The sequence below is a fragment of the Pteropus alecto genome, unplaced genomic scaffold (assembly GCF_000325575.1).
Source record: "Pteropus alecto unplaced genomic scaffold, ASM32557v1 scaffold155, whole genome shotgun sequence".
NCBI classification, from domain to species: domain Eukaryota; kingdom Metazoa; phylum Chordata; class Mammalia; order Chiroptera; family Pteropodidae; genus Pteropus; species Pteropus alecto.
Window position 1 is genome coordinate 13,228,956 of NW_006438113.1, and position 24,031 is coordinate 13,252,986.

The window sequence follows — 24,031 nt, forward strand, 5'->3', positions numbered from 1 at the left end:
CTTTTAGCACTGCTGAGATTATAAATGTCCCATCTCTCCCACAGCCTGTCAGCTCATCTCCTTTTCCGTGTCCTTGGCCCAGCCAAGAGCCTGGCTGGAGTGAGAGCTTTTTCAATATCTGTAAATTTCTACCCCTTAAAATCCCAGTCAGTGAGTAACTAAAAGGCACTGGGTGGGAGGTGTGTAGGTGCAGACACTCTGGCAAAGGCCTGAGTTGCTGACCCAGCTGCCCTGAAAGCAGCACGTCAGGGCTGTAGCCTGGGACTCAAGCCCCTCAGCCAGGTGGGGACAGGGAAAGGCTCCAGAGCCCTGGAGTGGCCCCTCTTGGTGCAGATTAAGATCATGGAGTATAATTGTAATACAAGAGCTAACAATCTAGAGCACTAACCACACACTGGTCACTCTGCTAACTGGCTCAGTAGACTCCTCACACATTCTGAGGTTGACACTATTCTTAATTCGGATGCGGAATCAGAGGCTCCAAGAAGGGCAGGATTTGTCTTAGACACACAGTGGGCTGTTGGCCCAGTCTCTGGAGGGCCAGCATGCCAGCTGAAGGGGAGAAGGAGAGATGCCCCCTTATCTCTGATATCGCTTAGCCCTCAAAATCACTAGACCCTCTGGGACCTGAGCTGGGCAGCTCCTCAGGCAGGCCCAGTCTCAAATCTTCCAACTGCCCTTGTCTATTCCCACATCTCACAGCAGCCGCCATCCCCACCCGCTGCTGTACGCCCCTCATTCAGAGGGGTGGTGGGCTGGGCTCAGCATGGACTCTACCATCCAGGCCTAGCTCTGAATCCTGGCCCTACCACTGACCCCCTCTGTACCTTAGACAACTATCTTAACCTCTTGGAATCTCTTTCCCCTACTACAAAATGGGATATAACAAAAGCTTTTATGGGGCTTAAATGAGATAATATATGAAAAGTGTCAACTCAAGGCCTAGCATACATGGTAGATATTAACAGCGTGACTTCTCTTCCTTTTAAAGAGCTGATGTCCCCAAATTCCAAGAGTCTAACAAATTTTGACAGGGCCTTGGCCTTCACTGCCAAAACTGACACCTGTCTAGGCTTCCCCAGAGAACACATATCAGGCACACACACGCACGTACACACTCACACATACATAGTTCGCACATTTTTACCAAGGGCCCACCATGTACCTCACACATGTATGATCGTACAACCTGTGCCAATGTCAAGTTCCACTCCCCTCCCCGTTCTGGCTCCTGCAAAGTTTCAACCCTTCAGTGAACTCACCTGATAAACACACAGGCAAGTGTGCCTGCACTGAATCTACCCCAGGTGCTAGGAGTCCCTGCCTGACCTCTATAGAAGTTACCTGGATCACTCCCTACCTGCAGAAGATCAAGGCACTAGACTTCCAGAGATAGGGAGAGAGAAGGGGCTGGCGAGAAAGCCCAAAGGACTGCTGATATTATGGAATCATCCTTAAGGTATAGTAATAGCCTGTGAGCTCCATTCCTCTTCCTGGAGTAAATGACCCTTCTCTTCCTGCGCTCACCTCTCCCCCGGTCCTTGTTCTGGCACAATTCCCCACAGCCAAAGTGGCAAGTGGGCGGGGAGTTGGCTGAGCCAAAGCCCTCCAAACTCACACTCCCCGTGCAGTAAGGTGTGGCTGACAAGAGCAGGGGGCTGAAGACAGAAGACCTTGGTCCAGCCTGGCTCATCCCATAGGTGAATCAGGGCACATAAGCTACTTTGGGCCTCCATTTCCCTATGCTCATTGGCTGCTTGGACTACACCCTCTCAGGTGCCTTCTAGGTCAATGACGGCTGTGCTAATGTAGATGCATTTTCCAGGGGAGACAAGTTCTGCAGGAGACTTTTAAAAAATGTCTGTATTATTTTGATGATAATCTAAAAATATAAATGTCAGCATTTTTGTGATATATAAACCTACCCAGAAAAAATATATTTTGTGTTCATATTTATGACAAGTCGATGCCAAGCAGTGTGACTTTGTGAGCATAATTGGTAGGAGGGACCTCTGTGACATCTCAAAGCTGGGTGACCTTGTAGCCCATGTGCCCTCTGTAAGGGGTATGGACACAGACAAGTATGGGAGAACCCATCCATTGCCCAAAGAGCAAACAACAGCTGGCTGCGTGCTTGTCTGCCAGGCCCCTGCTCCAAACCATGTTTATGTTTTTTTAAATTCAGATATAATTCACATACCATACAATCCACCCTTTTAGAGTGTGCAATTCAGTGACTTTTAGTATATTCACGAGGTTGTGCAATCATCACCACTGTCTAATTCCAGAACATTTTCATCATCCCCAAAAGAAATCTGAGACCCATTAGCAGTCACTCCCCATTACCCGCTCCCCCTAGCCCCTGACAACCACTAATCTATTTTCTATCTCTATGGATTCGCCTCTTCTGGACATGTTCACTTTTTGACTGCCAACTTATTTGCAGCAAGAACAAAACAAACAAACCAACGAAACATCTCTTTCATTACACTAATGTTTGAATTTTATTGATTTATTTGGAAGCCAAATAAATCGATATTTTCATCTGTCTTGGCTATACAGTTGTATAACTGTTATAAGTATAAAGGGTAGACATCTAGTTTAGTGACCATGTGTTTGTCTTTATGATGAGAATAATTGAAGGGTCCATGTGGTAGACTGCAAAAATGGCTACATATTCATCCTATTTCTGTATGCACGCCCCTTTGCTCTGTCTCACATCAAGAGATGATCTGTTTCTACCCCATGAGTCTGGGTTTGGCCATAAGACATGCTGGAGCCAATGGGACATTAAAAAGCATGACACAAGCAGAGACTTGAAAAGTTCTTGAACACTAGGATTGCCTGCTCTTGCCTCTCCTGAGACCCATGTGACAGACACCACATGTATAACCCTGGGCTAGCCTGCTGGAGACATGACCCTGTCACCCCTGTGACCTCAGCAGACAGCCAGTACCAACCAGGTCCCTATAGACCCACGGCTGACTGCATTTGCAAGAGTGAGTCCAGGAAATCAGGTAGAAGTGGCAACCAGCTAAGCCCTGCCCAAACTGCTAAACCACAGAATAAAATAAAATAAAAATAAAAAGGGGTTCTCTGCCATTTTCAAATTTGTGAAATCCTCCCTGCATTTGAATCCTCCTCTCTGCTCTCCCAGATCCCTCAAACCTGTGGGCAGGTCCCAGGGCCTGGCTGCCCCTCTCCCAGCACCTTGGCACTCACCAATGTGGTGGGAGGTCTTCTCCAGCTCCTCAATCTGGATGTGCCTGGCACCTGCTGGGATCTGTACCAGTTTGAGAGCTCCTGCCACAGAGAATCCAGAAAAGCTATAAGCACCGTGAGCTAGTGGTCCCACTACTCAGCAGACCCCACTTCCCTTCATCCCTACAGGTACCCAGGAATCTCAGTTTCCTGATCTGGAGAACAGGCATGGGCCCTTCCCCACAGGGTGCTGAGAGGATCATATGAGCTGCTGTAGCTAAAAATGCTCCATGAACTCTAAGGGGCGCCCTCGGTGTGTTAGCAGCTATTATTTCCCACTTTCTTGACCCTCTTCTTCTTTCCTGACTTTCCCTCCTCCCTTTCTTCTCACGACTTAAACCATTGTAGGGATTTAGCAGGCCATGAAGATCCACGCGGCTGCCCTGGGCCCCCATAGCCCTCTCGATCTGAGGCCCGGAAACAAACTTTTCTCAGAGCCACCAATCTACCCACAATAAGAAGAGGTGAGACAAAGCTGTAACATCCTCAAAAGGGAAATGGATCTAGTTCCTACTACAGTGTAAAGAACTAATATCTAGCCTTTTTAATAGCAAGTTTGGCCAAACTGGAGGTGGGGAGGGAAGTCAAGGAACTCAAAGGTACCAGGAATTCAAAGCAAGAGGCATCACAGGGTTTTTCTGTTTTTAAGTGAGACAAGAAAGGAAAAGATCACCAGTTCCATCCGAGCCACACTTTCAGACCTGTCTGAATCCTCGCTCCCACCAACAGCCCCAGAGCCAAAGAGATAGCTGAGCTCCTATCACAACACATTGCCTAGCAGGAAAATGCTTCTGAGCTCCTGGCCCCAAACCCAGGTAGCAGATCACCTAGAAAATGAGGTGACCAGGTATAGCTTCTGGTTTATCAGTCCTGGGAAGCCTGGGAAAGTCTAGAGACAGCTTCTAAGGCCAACTTCTCCCCACTGTGAACTGTGGCCCAGCTCAAAAAGGAAGGTCCTACCTGAAGGACAGCTCAGGATCTAGGAACCCTGGCTAGGCCAGAATCCCAGTCAATCCTGGTCATTGCTCCAGCCCCAGCCTGCTCACCTGCTTGTTTGGAGGCCTTGCCCAGCGTCCCCTTCACAGTTCTGCAGTGGGAGTTGTCACCGCCACAGACCCCGCATTTGTCATCTGCCTTCATGGACCCCACCTCCTTGTCACAGCCGACGGGCTGAAGCCAAAGGTGGGATCAGTGGGAGGAGGTTCCCAAGCCCCTATCACCACCCTGGTGTCAGCAGCCTGTGGCTCCCTCCCTGGTCCCCAGGCCCCAGACACCAGGGGACCCTAGACCAAGAGGCCTTCCTGGGCAGGGCTCTGCCACAAACTCACATGTGACATGGGCAAGGTCTTAAAACTGGCCACTCCTCTCCTCTCGAATGGGACTGGATTGTTTGGAGGCCTTCCCAGCACCCCAGGGCTATGTTGAGGACATAGGGGTGTCATGGGTGAGGACAATGAGGCAATGCTTGTCTTCATAGGGAGTAGAAGGGGTAGGCAATGTAGCCCTCCAGTCCTCTGGGGCTGGCAGAGGGTGGGTGGCCCGGAGTGGGGCACCTACCACACACTCGCCACGGGCACAGATGCTGTAGGGATCCCGGTAGCTGCATCGAGTCCCATCATGGACCACCTGGTTCATGAAGACCACGTCCCCTGTGTCCTCTGACTGGCAAATCAGCTCACACTTCTGGGTGTCTATGGGGAAGGAAACCACAGTGAATGTCCAGCTGGGCCAGGAGAAAGTGGGCTGACCCAGGACAACATCAGCACATGGCCCAAGCAGAAAGTGCCGGAGCCAGCTCTGGACAGAGGGGAGCACTGGGACTGGGGCTTAAAATTTCTATGTCACTTATTTATTAGCCATGTGACCTTGGGCAAATTATCTGACTTCTCTGGGCCTTCGTTCCTTATTTCTTATCATCGATCAGTAAAATGTCCCATAAGTTTGTTGAAAAAAAATCAAGCGATAAAATAATAACAACAATAATAAGCCAACACTCAGTGAATGCTTACTGTGTGCCAGATGTTCCCCAAACATTTACACATTCTTCACATATAACTTTAATTGCTTTTTGTGAATCAACTCATTTAAAACTTTCAATACCCCCAAGGAAGTTGCTTCTGAGATTACAAAGGAGGAAACCAAGGATGCAAGAGTTTAAGGTATTAGCTCAAGGCCACTCAGCCACACAATAAGTGTGAGAGCCAGGATTCTAATCTAGGCAGCCTGGCTTGAGTCCTGCTCTGACCTCTACATACATTTCACCAGTCACACCTACGATGGAGTATCTATACATGCTTCTAACATTAGAAAGCTGCGTGAAAGACAGGCAGAACAGTGGTCTGTGTTTGGGTTTGTAAAATGGAACAGCAGTGAAAGAGGGTCCTTTCAAGTCCTAACAATTAAATGTTTTCTTCTCTGTCTCGGCTATTGATGTCCTAAAAAGGAGGTTCCAGAGAACATATAAACACTCACTGTGTTTCTTAGAAAAAGGGAGGTCGGGGCTTAGCTAACTTCCTGGAATTTGTCTAAAAGTCCTGGGAAAACCCTAAGTCCAGCCACCCCATCAGACTACACCACTCCTCACAGTCTCTTGCTGCCCCATGCTGTGGCGGCTTGCTTGGGTTCTGACTGGCTCTGCAAGGCTTTCGAAGCAAGCTCCTCTCTTGGCCAAATTTCTAAGGAACTATCTGGCTCCTGTCCCGGTCCCCGGGCTTTTGGGTATACCTAGCACTCAGGATTCGAGTCCAAAGCCACAATATCCAATTCCACTTTGGATTTTATACACAGGAGCCAGATTCCCGGTGGGACCTAGGCCAGGGCCGAGGGGTGTGGGCTCCAACTGTCCCAAAGAAAGTCAGGACCCTGACCACTACGCCCCAAACAGCTGGGTCTTGGAGCAGCAATGGAAGCCAGCCCGCAGTGGCAAGGGAGTAGCGAGCTCCCCAGAGTGAAAGGAATCCAAGCAGAGGGAAGACATTCCATGTAAGCATGTTCCAGAGGGGCCTGTGCACTAGCAGGTAATCAGCAGGCCTCTGAGGTCCTTTCCAACTTGAAGATTATCATTCCAAACATGAGCTGAAGAGCTGCGGGTCCTACAATTGATAATCGGGACAGGGCTACAAAGTGGCGACCAGGGCTTAGGAAAGGAAAAGCCGTTCTAATCAGCACTGTCTGAAACTGAGAGCTACACGGTAGGGGTGAGCACTGTGGAAGGATAGTGCAGAGACTGGCAGGGGGAGGTAGGCTCAGAGGATTGTTAAGGGTCCTTTCAGCCTGAAGTACCATGAATCCCAGTCCTTCGATGGCTTTTCTCTGCCACTACAAGAGCCATCACTGGAAATGTTCCACAACAGATAGCACTGGCACTGGCTTTGCCACCTCTGTACAAGTCCCAAGACCCGTGTCTCTTCCAGAGAAGCCTAGATGGGCTCTGTATGAGGATTCTATAGGCTCCCATCCGCCTGCCTTTCAGATCATTTTAACAGCTGAAATGGTAGTTTAATCAGTAAATCCTAAAACCATGGCATGTGATAGGTCCGAGCTTTTCAGGACATTGGTTCTGCAAAGTGAGGGGCCACTGCATCTGTACAGTGCCTTCTTGCACAGGGAAGAGCATGTGTGAAAGGCACCAACCCCAAAAGTCAGCAGGGCTGCCGGCCTCACAGCACCTCAGAGTGAAGTGCCCTTGCTCAAGACATTTTCCTGTATCTCCAGAAAACAATCATCATAAGTATACATCTCCAGAAAACAATCATCATAAGTATATAAATCAGGGATGGCTTTGATGAGGATGGTGGCCCACAAGGTACACAATGCAAAGGCCTGCATGGACATATGTGGCAAGCCTGTCAACTGCGGTGTCCCTTTTGGAGCCCACACTGTCCCTCCCTCCACCTTCACTGGTGGGCCCAGGCAAGGGAGGTCCTGCCTGGCAAGACATAGACCCAGCAGATACCCAAGGACATGGGGGGTAGGAGGGGGAGCAGGGCCTGCTCACCGTCATCAGGCTCATAGGGGACCCAGCTGTGCTTGGTATTCTGATGGATGTAGTAGGAGTTGCGCTTGGCACACTGCTGGGTCCGGAAGTCCTCGTAGGGCCCCGGACACTCCTCAGTGTTGCAGACCTGGTACTGGATCATGGGCCCTGAGCACAGTCGGCCTCCGTAGGCTGGGCTGGGGCAGGCACAGGGAAACCCGGTGACTTTGCTGGCTGGGAAGGACTGGGCTTCCCACACGTTACCAGGGGCAGTTTAGCCTTTTAGAGTAGCATTAAAAGGGGCTCCACTAACATAACTAGAGAGAGACCTCAACTTTGGGGGCTGCTGAGCTCAGAGCCTGCTGGATCCCTCTGGCTCCACCCTTCAGGCATAAGTCATCTATTCCACTGTGTGTGTGTGTGTGTGTGTGTGTGTGTGTGTGTGTGTGCATGCATGTGTGTAGGGGAAGAGGAGGAAAAGAGAGAAAGAGAAGGGGAAAGAGAGGTGAGCAAGAGATGTGGAAGATGGGAATGACTGGCCTGGAAGAGAAATCAGTCTTATTCATCTTTGTCTTATATTATTTAACTGTTACACAGGGCCTGACATACAGCAGGCACTCAAATGACTCAACTATTCCTATTTGCATTGCTTCTATTTGATATCCTAACAAACTAAAGGATGGTAACGGAGGCTTGGATTTGGAATCGGAAGCTCTGGTGAAATCTAACCCCAAGTCCTGACTGTGCGGTCTCGGGTAAATCACCCAGTCTTGCTGTGCCTTTATTTTCCTTTTAAATGAGGGACCATAATACCTCTTATTTTACCTACCTCTTGGTGTGTCTGTGAAAACTAAATAAGAAAAGGTATTTTAAAGCAATCTGTACTCTCTTCTCCATTAAATTCAGAGGATGAGGTAAGATTATGGATATGTTAGGCATCCTAATTCAGGAGGTAATCTGCTCTGAGGTGACAGGAGAATTACATGGGTTTATGCAGGAAAGTGTTTAACATCCCACCTGGCATAGAGAAAGAGCTTCATATACTGTAATAATTATAACAGCAGCTGTCATTTATTAGTGCTTCATCTGGGCTGGGCATGGTGCTGAAAGTACACATATTATTTCATTTAAGCTGTATAAAATAAAAAGTTATTACAGAGAAGTTCGATAAATGATAGCTCTGATCAAGGGGATAACCATCTATCATGACTGGAAGGTGGTTTATTCAGAGTGGGCGCCACTCAGTTTCTCTAACCCCACCTTTCATACCCCCAACAGGCGGAAGTTACAAGGCAGTTCATTTTGGCTCATATACGTGGAAGGTCAGTATAGCGATCTGACATGGGAATAGGCCTCTCAAGACGGTAGTGGGTTTCTCAACCCTGGAGGTAAACAACAGAGTATGGGGATGCTAGAAGGAGGGTGACCACTACTAAGCCACTATGATGCTAGGATTCTGTTGTCATCATCCCATCTCTCCGTGATGAGCGGTTGGCCAGGCACTGCCCCTCAGAGGTTCAGAACCCCACACCAGCCCTGGCCAGCCCCCATCTCTCATGAGGCTGTTCTAAGCAGGCTGCTTCAGCCTGGGAGATGGAGTCTATGCAGAGCTGGTGCTCAGAAGTTCCAAAACTATGGGAGGGGTCCCCACAGAGGGGACAAAAAGGGAGATATAGAATGCTCCCCCAGAATGCTAAAAGTTGGAAGTGGGAAACGAGTCAGGGTTTGATATTAGAAAAAGGTTAAGAAAAATTAAAGGAAGTTTTGCTTCATGTGGTAGAAAACAAACTTGGGGGATTTATTCTCCCAAGACACGACTACTAAGCAATTTAGATCAGTGTTTTCTCAAAGTTTAGCCAGAGGATCAGGGTCATGAGGGGCTTGCTAAACTGACAGTCTTGGGCCCCCCAGAATCTCCAGAAAAACTTTGGCACATAAGTTTGAAAGTCACTGATTCAAACACATTCTCAGATGTCAGACCCAGGTGGAAGTGATCTGTCCTCCCCTAACCCTCCCCGCACAATTTTGAGTCCTCATCAATTAGAATAGACAACCACCTGCAGGGGTCCCTCTCTCTTGTGCCTTGTCCCTCATTGCCTTCCCCTCCAAGCCCCTCAGGCCTAAAGATAGGGGTCCCCTGCCCTGCCCACCCCAGCCAAGCATACTTACAGGGGATTGTCACAGTTTCGGCTACGGGATCGCACCCCGCCCCCACATGACCGTGAACATGACCCGAAGTTGGTCCAGGAGCTCCAGCCTCCATCCTGACCGTAGGTCTGCTCCGGTGACTTCCAGATGCAGTGACCTTTGAAGCACCACTGGGATGGAACAGAAGGCGTGAAGTCACCCTGGGGCCACAGCCTCCTAGCCTGCCATGGAGGGTGTCCAGCCAGGCACAGGTCATAGCTGGCGGGCACCACGGATGAGCCCAAAGAAAGGGATAGTAAGAGCACAAGCCTCGGGTTACACAGAATCCCAGCCTTGGCCTGAGTTGAGTGACCTTCAACAAAGAGCTCCCTCCTCTGAGCCTATTCTTTAACTGAACAATGTGGATACTAGCACAGGGCTGCTAAGAGCATTCAGTGAGGTAACACCTGGCACACACAGGCCTCCGGAAATGGCAGAAAGTATTATCAATGATGGTGATAACTCTGTGTTTATTTGTTCACCACCCCAGTAGAAATAAAGGACTGATAGGGGAGAGAAGACACAATCTTCCCACACTATCTAGAGTTGATCTTGGCTCTGTACCTTGAAATTACCATCTAGGGGCCACAAGCAGATGTGTTCATGGAGGCAAGCCAGCCCCACTGGGAGGCCCGTCCATGCATCGAGTCCAAAAGGCCTGGGTCTGAATCCCAGCTCGGTCATTCCTAGCTGTGTGTGGCTTTGGCATAACTTCACCTTGCTGAGCCTCAGTTTACTCACCTGTTAAATGGGGCTGTTCTAAGAACTGAAGGCAATAACGCCTGCGAAGGCCTTAGCCCAGGGCCAGGCACGAAGTGGGGCTCAATCAAAGTTAACTCCCTTCCTCTGTCCTATAGGGCAACAGGAAAGAAATACAGCAAAGCTCTCCAGGTCTTTTTCAAGAGATAATGCAGTGGTTCTCAGCCTTGCAGTCACTTGGGGAACTTTTAAAACTCTAGATTCCTTGGCGTCACCCCAGACCAACTGAGTCAGAATCTCTAGGGGAAGGAATTTCTTAAAGAAGCTGTAATGAGAGATATACTTTACATACCATAAAATCCACTCATTTCAAGTGTAGTATTCAATGATTTTTTCATAAAGTTACAGTGCCATGCAACTGTCACCACAATCCAATTTTAGAATATTTTCCATCTCTCCAAAGAGATAGCTCACCCCCATATGCAGTCACTCCCTGTTCTAGGGGTGGGGACTTTTGAAGCTCCCCAGATGGTTCTAATATGTGGCCAAAATTGAGAGCCACTGATGAACTGTTATGTGAAATTGTGACAGGAGAGGGCCTGGAACTCTGATAACACATGGAAGGGGCATACTCAATCTCCAGAACGATAGCCTGCCAGGTTTGGAGCCCAGTGGGCCTGAACAAGGCCACAGGAAGCCCTATCCATTTGTGAAGGAACAGACCATTCACAGAAGTGGGTGAGAGGAGCCTGGTGAGGGCAGAGGACAGGCTGGTGGGGGCAGGTCCCCTGTGGCTAAGCTCACAGCTAAAGCTGAGTAATCATCACGCCTCTCTTAACATCCTGCTTCTTCCAAGCTCTCTCATTTGTTTTGACATGACTCAGTAACTTCAGAACCACCTGAGGGGTGAGAAGGATGTCTGATCAGGGGTCAGCAGGACAAGTTCAATGAATGGTCCAAGGTCACCACACAGCTATCAGAGCAGGGCCAGCAATAGAGCAGAAGTAGGTTTCAAACCCCTGCTCAGAGCTCTCACACTTGACCACAAGGTCTCACTGACAAAGGAAGCCCTGGCCCACACATGCGTGAGGAAGCGAACACACACCAGGAAGATATGTGAAAAGTCAGGCTTACAGGGGAAGAACATGTGTGTAGGAGAAACAGCATGTGGAGGGGAGGCAGTAGGCAGAACACCTGGAGCCCTCCCTTCATCCCTTCTCTGCCAATTACTCCCATGTAACCTCCACAAGTTCCTTCACCTGCCTGGACCACACTCTCCTCATCTGCGAAATGAGAGTAAGCGTCGGCCAGATGGGCTAGGAGGTAATGAGGCACTCTGCAAACTGTAGAAGCAAAGGCTAAGATGTGGGAGAGAAAAAAAGGTGTGAGTGTGTGTGAGTTCATGTGAGGCCTCCATGCACATGGGGCTCACATCTGTCCTGTAGCGACACCCCCCCACACACATTCATTACACACTTGGAGGGGAGGCAGAGGTTCCCCAGGAAGGTCACTCCTGCTGCAGACCCCAGTTCCACAGGTACCTTTCCTGGTGCACATTCAGTCCCGTCCAGTGGGGGCCCCTTCTTGGTCTTGCAGAAGTATGGGTTATCAGGGTGGCTGCACCACAGCTGCTTGCAGGGTTCAAAGGTCGTGAACTGCATGGCAAGGGGAACAGGGTCACTGGGCTGATTAGCTCTCCAACTCTGACGTGGTGTCTAGGGGGCAACGGACAGTGACAGAGAGAGAGGAGGAAGTAGTGGAAGCTGGGCCCCAAATGCTGCAAGGGAAGTGAGAGGGGCCAGTCCAGCCAGAGCCCTTTGCACCCCCAAGCTTGACCCTACCCCAAGTGCCAGTGGCCTCCAGTGATGCCTCCTCTCTCCAACAGGGCACCAAGAAGAAGGGGCCAGCCATAGCCCATCCTCCTCTTTTCTCATTCCCCAGGCCTCCGTCCCTGCTTTTGCAGAAGCCATTTTGTCACTGAGTAAGGACTAAGGTTTGAGGCTGTAGGGAGGCTAAGACCCTTGATGCCCCTGAGACTTTGCATGTAGGGGGCATCAAGGGAGCTGCTGGTCCGGCCGAGACCCCACAGCACCCAGACAAGGTCAGGACTCCCATCTCCCTCCAATCTCACCCAGCCATGACATAGGTTAGTAATTATGTTTCAGATTGTACAAGAAGCCCTCAATTTTCTTTTCTGTCCTATCAGCCCCTGGTAGCTAGACAACTGTCCTTACAAATACAGCATTTGGGCACTGAAATCCCATATCCCAGGTTCTTTTTCTACCCCTAAAGCAGAGACCACGTGTCCCAGTGTGGCCTGGGCGGTGTGGAAGGTGACCGTGCACAGGGTCTCCTGGTCCTGCAGAGCTGAGGAAGGGGCTGCAAATCTGGATGGGGGTTTGAAGCACTCACGTCACCAAGCTCTGGCCCCCTGGAAAGCGCCCTGCCCTGGGATGTCCCCTTCTCTGAGCCTGTGCCAAGGCCCTGGTTAGCAGCTGTTCCCCTCTTTCTCAGGGCTAAAATATTCTTCAGCCACTGCCAAGTGCCCACCCTAACAGGTGGGCCTGGGTGGGGCAATATGTAGAAGGTGGCAAAGCCTGGACTCGGTCACCATGTATGCCCCTGATGGCATCCAGCCTGCGGGCCCATCTCTAGACCATCAGCCTGGCTGGGCCAAAGGTGCTCTGTGAATGACCAGCCTGGGTTACAGAAGGATATGGCACTGGAACCCAGCTGGCAGAGGCCGATGGGAACTCACCGTGGAGCAGGTGTGGTACCCAGTGCCAAAGTCAAAGCGGCACTGCTCGTCCATTGAGTAGTCGATGCCAGGCAGCTCTGGGGGCTGGGGCCAGGAAGGCGCAAAGGGGTCGTCAAGGAGGCAGTTGTAGGAGCTGCCAGTGGAGACAGGGAGGTGAGACAGGCTGAAGCTTGAATTCCCAAGGTTTAACTAGCAAGGAAGGCCTGCAGGAATCCGCCCTGCAGCTCTGTGCTGGTCTTCCTGGGAGGGTGGCTGCCCTGAAACCCCTCTTGAACAGGACCTCACGTCCACCGGCAACTGTGTCTGGGGGGCTCCAAAGCAAGGGCACCCAGGGCTGGGGGTTAGGAGTTCAGCTTGTAGCTATCTTACAGGGCAAGTTTTGCCCATGTTAGAGGGACACACTATAGTCAAGATTAAGGGTTGATTCACGGACAAGTTAAGGGCTCATTGCACTGAAGGTAGAAGAAAAGTCAGCCTGCCATGCAGAACACGGGACGCGGGGCCCTGGCTAGGGGCTGGGTGAGGTCAGTGTCTTGTCTGCACCTGCCTCACCCAAATACACTCTGTACCCATTCTCAGCATTGCGCTCCCAAGTCTAACACTTGTGCTGACCAGCAAAGCATGGAATTGAGTGTGTGTCAGGGGAGGGATGGTGTTGGGAGGGCGGATGACTCGGGGGAGATGAAGTGGCAGACTGCGTGGGCCCTAAAGGCAGAGGTGACCTACGGGAGGTAGCGGCTGAGTTCCAACTTGCTGCAGCGGGACCAGTGGAAGCGGTGGAAGGCAGCCTGCACCAGAGGCGCCATGACGCTGCCCAGGCTGGTCTCATCTGCACAGCCGTTCCCCTGACCGTCATGCTCCATGCCGAGCCTAGAGGGTTGGGGGACGACAGAGGGGAGTGCAGAGTCATGCCCAGGGAGCCCACTTCTGGGAAGACAAGAGGTGGGCCAGAAATGGGAGACTCTGCCCTGACCGTGCTTCAGACCGCCTCCTGGCCGCAGTTTCCCCACCATGCCGTGCAGAAGGCCACGCCTCTGGATGAAAGCCGAAACCCCACTCTGCCCTTCAGCAGAGCTGGACTCATTCTGCCCTGACCTCAAAGCCTTTACCCCTGTTATCTCTACTCCCAGACACCCTGCCCCCGCCTCAAGCCCCATCCACATCCTAATAGCTTCCGAGGACAGTTCCAGCCCCACTCCCCGCCCCGGGACACCCTCCCTGGCCACTTGGCTTCTGTGCTGACCTCCCATAGCAGGAGCCACCTCTATCACCATTAACAACTCGCATGCAATGAGCTGTCTTCCCAGTGAGGCAGGGTCTCATTCAGTTCAGTTCAACCTCATTTGCTGAGCCGGCCTCTTAAGCTTCTCCCAGACCCCTTGATATTTGGCATGTAGTATGCATCTACCACAGTGATAGTTTAAATTTTAAAGTCTGCTCTTTATACTTGATATTTAATGTCAAAGCCCAAAGATTCTAAATTCTTAAATACTTCCGGGTGGCCGCATCTGGCCTTGACCTCTGGGTGGACACATAGGCTTCTAAGCTTGACCTCGTCTCTCCGCAGGGAAGGGCCACCACTCAGTGAAGAGTGGACATCCCCTGCCCGCCACAAACAGAAAGGCAGACTCCTGGCTCAAGAATGTGTGGAACCATCGGCTTCGAGGGCAGGAGGGGATCTCAGAGGCAGCCCTGATATCAGCCTCTATGCTGCAGATGAGGAAGACAAGGCCTAGAGAGGAGGTGCCGCCTGACCGGTGAGGGGCAGAGCTGGGATGAAATCCACACGGGACTCTTGAGCTGACAGGGCTGATGCAGAGAGGGGCACAGAGAATGTGGCCTGCTGACCCCACTCTGGGGCTGGCCCACTCCTCTCCTTCCCAGGTCCCTCGGACTACAGATAACAGCCTCATTCTGTGTGTGGGCTGGACAGCGTGTCCCTCAGCTCTGCCCCTATGGACAGACAAGGCTGGGAGGCATGACGGTGGCAGGTGCACATCACCATCTGACATATTGGATAGAGGCTTATTGGCTTTCTCTCAGCATGCAGCTTCTTATGTGCTCTCTGTTCTGTTCTTCACTGCAGCCCCATTCCTAGAACTGGGCCTGGTGCACAGTACTCAAGAAATACTGATTGAATGAATAAATGAAATCCAGGCCAAAGATCAAGCAAGCCAGCTGCCAGCCTGGCCAGTGGCCTGAGTCCAAGTGCATCTATTTATGATGGGCTTAGGCCAGCCATCCAGTGTGTGCTGAGTACCAGGTGGGCTGGAACAGGTCTCAGAAGGTCCTTGCGGTATGGGTAGGACAGAGGGATAGAGACCACCCAGACAGCTGATCACTGCCTATTATTGTACACTGCCATTGACTTACGGAAAGGCAGGGCCACATTTGGTCTCCCTTGGCCGTGGGATATGGGGGATGGGTCCAAGTCAGGCCCAGAATTGCTGTCCAGGCCCCTGGTATCCCTCCCCATCATGGCAGGGCCTCGCTATGTGGGCAGATCCTCTGGCATCTCCTAAGACACTGGGACTGGAGCCCGATCTGGGGCAAAGCCTCCCACACTTACAGACCTCCTTGGAGCTCATGGCACAGCCCACCCTCTTGCTGCCACTTACACATGACCCGTCTCATGGGCCACTACAAAGGCTGAGGAGAAGCCATCTTCATGGTTGAGGGCACAGCTTCTCAGGGGATGGCACATGCCAGTGACAGGTGCGTACCCTAAAAAAAAGAGACAGAGGGCAGAGAGATAAGTCATGCACAAGTTAAACAGGACATGATGTGGTCTGTGCCTAACAGCCTGACCTGGGCACATCCTGACCTGGTCACTGCTAGAGGGTCCCTGGAGGAAGAAGGATCCTTGCAAGGTCCCACCCACAGCAGAGCAACCTAGGCCACATCCTAAGGCTGTACGGCTTCCCTCTAGGCCTATAGCCTCCCTGGACCTGTTGGTCCCTCCTCCAAACCAGGCAGTGGGGTTTCCAGACAGACCCTGAGCCTGCACACACCCCGCTTCCACACCACATCCCTCCAGCCAGCCAGTCAGTTGGTCAGTCACCAAACAAACTTATCTTATAGGAAGGTATGGGTGGCACTGTATTAGATACTACGGAAAAAATAGGAAAATCAGTTCCAAACTCCCAGCATTTCCCTGCCACAAACCCGCACATTAAGAAACAGATGGCATAGCAGAGCGACTTGGGGTTAGAGGTCAGCTTAGGTGTGGCGTGCAGGGCCCGAGTTCAAGGAGCACAGAGGGGAGCGCAGGGATGATCTGGAGGAAGAGGATGGTTTCAACTGACGGGATTGAGGGGGACCAGGGAATGACTTACGGGGGACATAGAGCTGGGCCTAGAGGACAGGTGAGACAAATCTCCAGAGGTGGGGGACAGGACACATTGTGGGGAGAACATGGGCAAAGGTACAGAGATGGCTGTGCGAGGCCTCAGGGTGGCCAAAGCTTCATGTGTTTGCGGAGTGTTTACGGTCATACGCTGTCACAGACATTTCATGTACCCCCTCAGCCATTTTAGCAGCCCTGGAATGGAGGAAGGCAAACACTATCATTTTCCTCAATCGATAGTTGGGAGAACCCAGGGAGATGAAGTAAGCTAGGACCACTGGGCTAGAGAGGCGTGGAGCTCCAAGTAGAACATGGACTTCCTTTCCAAAGTCCACACGAGCCCACCAGGTGCCACCTGGCTTGCAATGAGGGCAAATGAATGCGGTGCAGGAAAAGGTAACTTGAAGAACACTGAGGCTCTTCAGGCAGCCAGGCTCCGGGATGGCAAGCACAGAGCTACCTGCAGGCTCAACCAAGACGGCAGAGATCACAGTGCGGACCCTTTGCTTCTCTTGGTCTCTAAGAAATCACTACAAACTTGTCCACCTGTCCATCCAGGTTCTGTCCCCAAAGTCCCATGGACCTCTTTACTAACAGGGAACTTGACTTCCCGGCCTCTCTGGGGTAGCCCCAGAGCACCCCAGCCCTGAGTCTTAGCCTCTGCCCTGCAGCTGCACATACCTGGCCACGGCAAATACAGTACCTTGCATACCTGAGGGCCCAAAGTCCTGCCGGGTGAGGAAGACAACGTGGTCGTGGTGCTCTGCATGGCCGGGGTCCTGGCGCTGCTGAGTGTGCGCCCAGCGACACACCTGCTCCAGGCTGCGAGAGGGGTTCCCACGTTCAATCAGGCTCAGGGACTGTGGGGGCCGAAGAGCATCAACAGTGGAGCAGTCGGTCGGAGCCCCCAGACCGCAGCGGGCACCCAGGGCTTCCCTCCCACTGGCAGAGGAGAACATTGAGGCCCATGGGACTGCAGTGCCTATCCCAAGGTCACGGACTCCAGCTGCTACTGGCACGCAGCCCTCCCACTTCATGCAATGTTCACGCACCAAGCCTTGTGCGAGGGACACTTGTCTGCTGAGAACTTAACACACGTTATCTCTAATCCCTCAACTAACCCACAGGCAGGTGTGGTTCTGAGTATTTTCTATACACTATATGTTTGTTGTCTCATTTAATCTTCACAATAGCCTCTGGAGAAAAGTTCTGTTGTTATCCCCCTTCTGGGGAAAATAAGCGACTGGTCTAAGATGGCAGAGCCCAGGGCCCCAGGGCCCCAGGGCCCAATCACAGATGGACTTGTTTTGGTCGCTGCCCCTCTGTAAGCCCCACTTTCCCATCGATTCCTGAGAAGAGGGACCTCAGCTGTAAGGGTATAGGGTTGTCCATGTAGCACATTGGAGGGAACCCAGAAGTCTCTGTTTACTATCCCCAAATGCCTCTGCCACTGAAGCCTCAATTTTAATAGTCTCAGAGTTCTGATTCTGGACACCAAATGCTCCCTAGAGGCTGTCTCACCGCAGCCAAGTCCAATGCACTGGCCACTTAGCCCTTCTCCCTCCAAATCCTGCCTGCTAACAAAGGGTGTTTACCTGTCGGTAGCCGACCATAATCAAGCGGACAAGGGCAATGTTTATGTGGGCTCCCAGGGACTCGTCATGGTAAATCTCATTCACCTGCAAACAGAGAATAGCACAGTTTCAGGGCCGCAAACATTCATTATGGGCCTACTAAGTAACAGGTAATGGGCCATTTCATCCTCACCATGGCCTTATCAGGCAGGCATTCTTATCCTTACTTAACAGATGAAGAAACTGAGGTAGAGAGAGGCAAAATGACCTGCCAAAAACCATAAAGCTAATGAGCTGCACAGCTGGGATCCAAATCCTGGCCTGCCTAATTCCAACCCTAAGCTCTCTCCACAAAGGCAAGTTGAGAGGGGCCTGGTCTCAAACTCAGCCACTCTGATAAGGACTGTCATCTTTCCACAACTCTGAAGAGTCCTTCCGGAAATGTCACCTCAGTTGGGCTGCTCATCCTCACATTCTTGAGTACCTCCCCAATTGCCACTGCAGTCATCTGTCTGCCCTGTAGTGCCTGGGGACTCCTCCTCTAGGGCAAATCCTCAGGAAGTGCTCCAGGACCTTGAACCTGCAGCATCACCACCACCTGGGAGCTCATTAGAAATGCACAGCCTCAGGCCCACCTCCCAAGTCAAAGTCTGCATTTGAACAAGATCTCCAGGGCTTCTTAGGCACAGTTAGGTTTGAGGAGCATTGCATTAGATAGGTCCCTTCTCCCATAGCCCAAGTACCTGTGGGACAGTCCTTGCACAGTTCATCGAAGAATGTATTCCCCTGTTTTCACTACTTCCATCTCTCCATGGCCTTCAGCTCATGAGCAAAGTAACCAGCCTACAACCCACAAAGGGATTGCTGTCCACCAAATGGAGAGGAACAGTGAAGCCAACCCTGTATGTAAGAGTTCCTTGGGAAGGAAAAGGCCAGGAGGGGGACTGGAGGCTTCTCCTGTGCCAACACACCCCTCCTAGCCAGCCAAGGACAGAGCCAGCCTATGGGCACAGAGCTACGGCAGCAGAAGCTGCATGCACGGCGAGCTCCCGCCCACTCTTCCAGTGCCCACAACTGGCAGCTGCCCCAGCTCATGAGGGTGCCGACCAAAGAGCAGCCAGCATCAGGCTTCCACCAGGGTCTGCTTGGCATCCATGTCTGGACCCAACTTAGACCAAAGACCGGTGCCCATTGTGGGACAGCAGGTCCCCACGAAACTCCAACACAGGGAATGACAGGAAGTCCACTGGGTGGTGGCACTTCCTTCCACCCTCCTCTCCACCCCAGCAGAAGCAAAGACATCATGGGAGCAAAGTGCTCAATGCATACAGAGATGATGCCCTTTTCAACCCACATGCTTTAGACTTATTCTAGAACTGCCGAGTAGAGGATTGTGGGGGTCCACATTTTCTCCCTAACAGAATTCCAACCTACAGATTCTTCGCTGATCCGCAGAAATGATCATCGATCTGCATGAAATGACTCTTAAATAACCCAGACATTTCAGCCCCTCTAACACCAGAACAAGGCCTTCCTTCCGCCTGGGGGGTGGGCTCAGTGTCACAGACATCCCTGACATGCAGGCCAAGGATGGGGTCATGAGCGATACAGGCTCTACACATCCACATCTGTGCCCCTGGTATACACATGTAAACCCACCAGTTGCCCAGGGGCAGAGAAAGAGAGTGGTCACTGGGATACCCTGAGTCGGGGAGGGGAGTACCTGCAGGGCCTCTGGCGTTTGGAAGTAGTCAGGGCCATAGCCTTCTTGCCTTTGTCTCTCTCTAAAATGGACCAGGCAAAGTGCTGCTTGAATCTTACCATGTTACTCACTCTGTCCCCACACTCAGTAAGCCAAATCCACCCATCAAGGACTCCAATGAGTGATTCTGCTCCAATGGTTGCCAGTTCTACCCTGGCACACTGGGAGTCCTCACTGTGGGAATGGGGAGGGGGCTGCCTCTCTCTGAGTAGGAGATAGAATCGGAACCTGAGTTTCCAACACTGGTAGGGGATTGAGTGGGGTCTTCTGATGCCACTTCTCACTCCCAGGTAACTGGCCTAAATGTGAATCCTGAGCAAACAGAAAAGGACATGCCATCTGCAGAAACCACTCAGCACTCTGAGATAACCTGAGACCAAAGGCTTCCGGCAACTGATATACTGAGCTCTGCAGCACAGACTCGTGCCACACCCCAGGAGCTGGGGCAACAGAAGATGGTGGAATGTGGCCAGCAGGGATTGGGGTGGTCTTGCTGGAAGAGCTGAAATGATCCCGGATTGAGAAGGTAATAGGCCCTTCGGAGGAGATGAGCAGAGAGGCCTGGTGCAGGGGAGATGAAGGCAGAAGCCATGTGGAGCCACTAAAAGAGCCCCAGCGTCACTGGCAATCAAGGTAACTGAGGCCAACCCCCATGTGACAGGGAATTTCTTCCCAGCTCATGCTCACACGCTCCCGGTAATGGGGTGCTCTCCGTGCTGTGAACCCCATTCAGCCTTCCCATCTACCTCCTCCACTGGCCTCAGTCTTCCTCTTAAGTTTTATTGAGCACATCTGCTCCATTCCTGGAGACAGAAGGTGACTAGTTTCTCGGGAATTCTCTCCAAGCTCACACCAGTCAAAGAGAAAATCTTACAGGCAGCACAACAGAAGCCAGATTGGGAAGGATCATGGGCTGGGAGTAGGTTTTCAACAGAAATAAAGGGAGACAATGAAGTAACACCATCTGTCAACCTAGAATCCTAGACTGTCAACCTAAAGAAACTGTCAACCTAGAATCCTAGACCTAGCAAACCATCTTCTAAGAACTGTGATGAAATCAAGGTATCATCAAATAAACAAAAACTGAGACAGTTACACAAACCTCACTAAATGATCTGCAGGAAAGAAAGACGGAAAATTATCCCCAAAAGGAGGCCTAAGGTCCAAGAACCAATGAATAGGGGAGACAAAACAGGGTTCAGCAATGGTCTTTTCTTATACTAAATAAGGATAATAAAAATAAAGCAGTTGGATTTTACCCGCTTTTGCCCCATTTTTAAATAGGTAGGGTTGGCCCTGCCATTCCGAGTCCCCTGGTCCAGGCCATCTCTGGAGCCCTGGTACATTCATCTGCACACACCCCTCTCAGACTTAGTCCTTGAGTAGGGACCTCAGGGCTTTGATTCCGTTGAAGCTGCCGCCCTGAGACTTTGCACAGGCCACGGAGGAGGCTAGTCAAGGTTGCCATGTTCAGCCAGAACTGTGCAGATCTCCTGGCACATGGGTTCCACCCATAGCCCCAAGCCCATGCTGAAGCCGCAGCCAAAAAGTACGGCTACCTGAGAGGCCCAGGACCCCAGCCCTCTGGAACACAAATACAGGCAGCACCCTGACAGGTTCCAGCCTGTCTGTGCACCCAAGGCCTGGCTCTGACAGCCTTTGCCCTCTACGTTTGCCTCCCAAATGCCAGAGGTAAGGCCAGTGAGGCAGCTCAGGGGGAACAGGAACTGCTTCCCATGGCAGTGGGCACAAGCATAACAGCCTCGATGCACTCACAGAGCAGAAAAGAACCGTGTGTCTGATCTCCCTGCTGCTGCGCCTCAGCCAAGTTCAAGGTTGTCTGCTAAGGCTCCCAGGTTTTGGTTAAGCATCACATGTTGGCTTGGGATGGCCACTGGCTATGTACCAGAAAAACAAGCAAAGGTCAAGACTCTTTCTGGCCAAGGGGAGACAAAACAGGGAAAGGAAGCAGATAGCTAGAGAGCCTGGGATTGAAAGGATAAGCTGCTATTCACTGAACACCTACTATGTGCCAGGTTTTGCTGTTTCTGCTGTGCCGAGGGCTTTCATACCATCTCCCGATAACCTTATGGAGAAAGGAATTATTCCCTTTTCATAGATGAGAAATCCAAGACTCAGAGAGGTTAAGTAATTTGCCTAAGGTCACCCAGCTAGAAAGTGAAGGGTCAGGATCTAAACTCAGATCTCTATGACTCAGCCACTACACACAGCTGCTCTCTAGAACCAGCTTCTGTGGCAGGCTGCCTGCGGTGGGCTTTCTCTGGTCTAGGAGAGAAGATGAAGGACTTTACTACTCAGAAAGGGAAGGCTTCGGGGACCCTGGTCACCTGAGCCCTTCAAATACCCTGAACACCTGAGCCTGTCTCAGCTAACCACAGCATCAGTTGGCAACAGAAAGTCACTATGCACTACCCACACTTCAGGAATGGGGAGTTGAAATCTACCTCCTAGAGGGGAGAGTATCTCCACCAATTATTTGGAATGCTTCTGCACAGAAGATTTGTTCCTTCTCCCCTACCCATTTATTTATTCAGAGATTTATTTATCAGTTTGGACTCGTGGATATTTATTTTACATTCTGGATTACAATTCAATGTTCCATTATTTATTTTGTTGATCAAATTGTCCCAGCTTTGGCCACTGGGTGTTTTCAGTTGGTTCTTGCATCCCTTCAACGTGCTCCATCATTTTTTGGTTTGGGATTTTGGGGTTTTTTGAGCACTTCCTTACTTCCTGTCACTACAAGATGCTCATCTTGGACATGCCCCATCCCAGTTCCAGAGTCAGTCATTCCTCCAAGTTGCTCCAAGGAGCACAGTCCATTATCTTTATTCTCATGGTGAGAAAAATGGCCCAAAGTGATGGAGGAGCTACCTAAGGGCAGCAACCACAGTCGGAGTTCAAGCCCAGCTTCTGTTCATGTGCCCTCTCCAGTCACTCACTGCCTCTGGACATGGACAGAATGAGGACAGCACAGCATGCAGGCAGGAGAATGGCCATAATGACCTCCCCTGCCCTTTCTCAGTCCCGGGACCTGGGACCAGCCCTTCTCTTTCCCCAGCCCTGACGCTTCTGATAACAGGGCATGTGGTGACTGCAGTCCAGGTGCTCTAACACCCAGGTACCTGACCCATTTCATGAGTCTTAGACACTCTCTTTTTCCTACTGTTTATAGTCACAGTAGACCAGGTGACAGTTACGGTGTGTTGTCACTCCCTATGCAAGCAAGACCTGTTGTTGTTCCTGGTGGCTTCATAGGACAACCGCAACCCCTTAACATTTCAGAAAATGAGTCGCTTAGGGACTATCTGAAAAAGGAACATGAGTCCTGTTGTCTAAAAACCTCCATTGCCATTTTCCGGTAAGATCGCAAAGGCATCCACATCGAAGCTTGCACGATGGGTGTCCGTGGTGGGGACAAATCCCAGAGATAAGAGTGGAGCACTCCCACAGCATCACCCATGCTCCTGATGGCACAGGGTACAATACTGTGCAGAAAAGCTGAAAGTGACTTGGACGAGTAATATTCTGAATGTGAAGAAGTTATGGAACAGCCTGATGTCCCAGGTCGGCCTGCCTGGGCATAAAGAGCTGCAGCATGGAGGTCTGGAAAGACTCGAGCTTTGCTGTGTAATGTCACCCCTCTGAGCCCGACTCTCCTCTTCTGAGAGTGGGCACACAAACCTTGCAAAGGCCTGAGGACAGAAGGTGAGCAAATGTCAATTAGTGGCATCTGTTAGTTTAGAACTTCTACTTCCCACTTTGGGAGCTGAGGAACAGTCCCTTAGATCGCCCCAGGAATAAGAATTTGGAGTCTGACCAAAATGTCTGGTGAGATGCTGGCTACAAAAGAGCTTTGTGAACTGTAAGGCTCTCTTCGCGCATGAGGGGTACGCATTATTATTATGTCTCTCCTGCCAGGAATCCCAATACACACCTTTCTGTAATTAGACATTATCCTCTACCCAGGGGGCTTGCTCTGCGAATGTAAATACCTGTGTGTGGCAACTGGAGCTAATACCTTAGGGCGAGGTTTTCAACCTGGCCAGGAGGAACACTTTGACGTTGATGATTCCCTATTGCAGGCCGACCTGCGCACTGTAGAATGGTTGGCAGCAACCCTGGACTCCCCTAACCAAGATGCCAGTAGCACCCACCCTCTCCAGCTATGATAACCAAAAAACCTCTCCAAACCTTCCCAAATGTCCCCTGGAGTGGTGGTGGGGAATTGTTCCTGGTTAAGATTCACTGCCTTAAAGTAAGTGATTTTTTTTTTGTTTTTAGCCTTAGGGGTCTCTGAGTGCCCTAAAAGCAGTGGATAGTTTTTTAAGGAGAAACAAAAGAGAAAGGGCGAAAAAGAGAGAGCAGGATGTACCCATCCAGTGAGCAGGGAAGATGAGCTGCTTTGGAGACTCACATGCCACAAAAGAAAATGGTGTGGGAAAGC

General features: G+C 51.1%; 1 protein-coding gene across 5 annotated transcripts in view; it reads right to left on the reverse strand.

Annotated features, from left to right (window-relative positions):
- The window catches only part of ADAMTS14 (ADAM metallopeptidase with thrombospondin type 1 motif 14), a 77,607-nt gene that overhangs the window by 12,453 nt on the left and 41,123 nt on the right, over window positions 1–24,031 (reverse strand). For 2 of the 5 annotated variants that reach the window (XM_006915545.3, XM_015592165.2), the window contains exons 5-15: window positions 17,823–17,906; window positions 16,940–17,087; window positions 15,500–15,605; window positions 13,608–13,751; window positions 12,882–13,014; window positions 11,665–11,778; window positions 9,407–9,555; window positions 7,259–7,434; window positions 4,819–4,952; window positions 4,308–4,431; window positions 3,223–3,303 (exon numbers count right to left, since the gene is read on the reverse strand). In XM_006915545.3, coding sequence (XP_006915607.1) covers window positions 3,223–3,303; window positions 4,308–4,431; window positions 4,819–4,952; window positions 7,259–7,434; window positions 9,407–9,555; window positions 11,665–11,778; window positions 12,882–13,014; window positions 13,608–13,751; window positions 15,500–15,605; window positions 16,940–17,087; window positions 17,823–17,906 — 1,393 coding nt within the window. Of the gene's footprint in view, window positions 1–3,222; window positions 3,304–4,307; window positions 4,432–4,818; window positions 4,953–7,258; window positions 7,435–9,406; window positions 9,556–11,664; window positions 11,779–12,881; window positions 13,015–13,607; window positions 13,752–15,499; window positions 15,606–16,930; window positions 17,088–17,822; window positions 17,907–24,031 lie in introns of all 5 variants that reach the window. The other 3 variants (XM_015592164.2, XM_015592163.2, XM_015592167.2) reach the window with 2 other exon arrangements.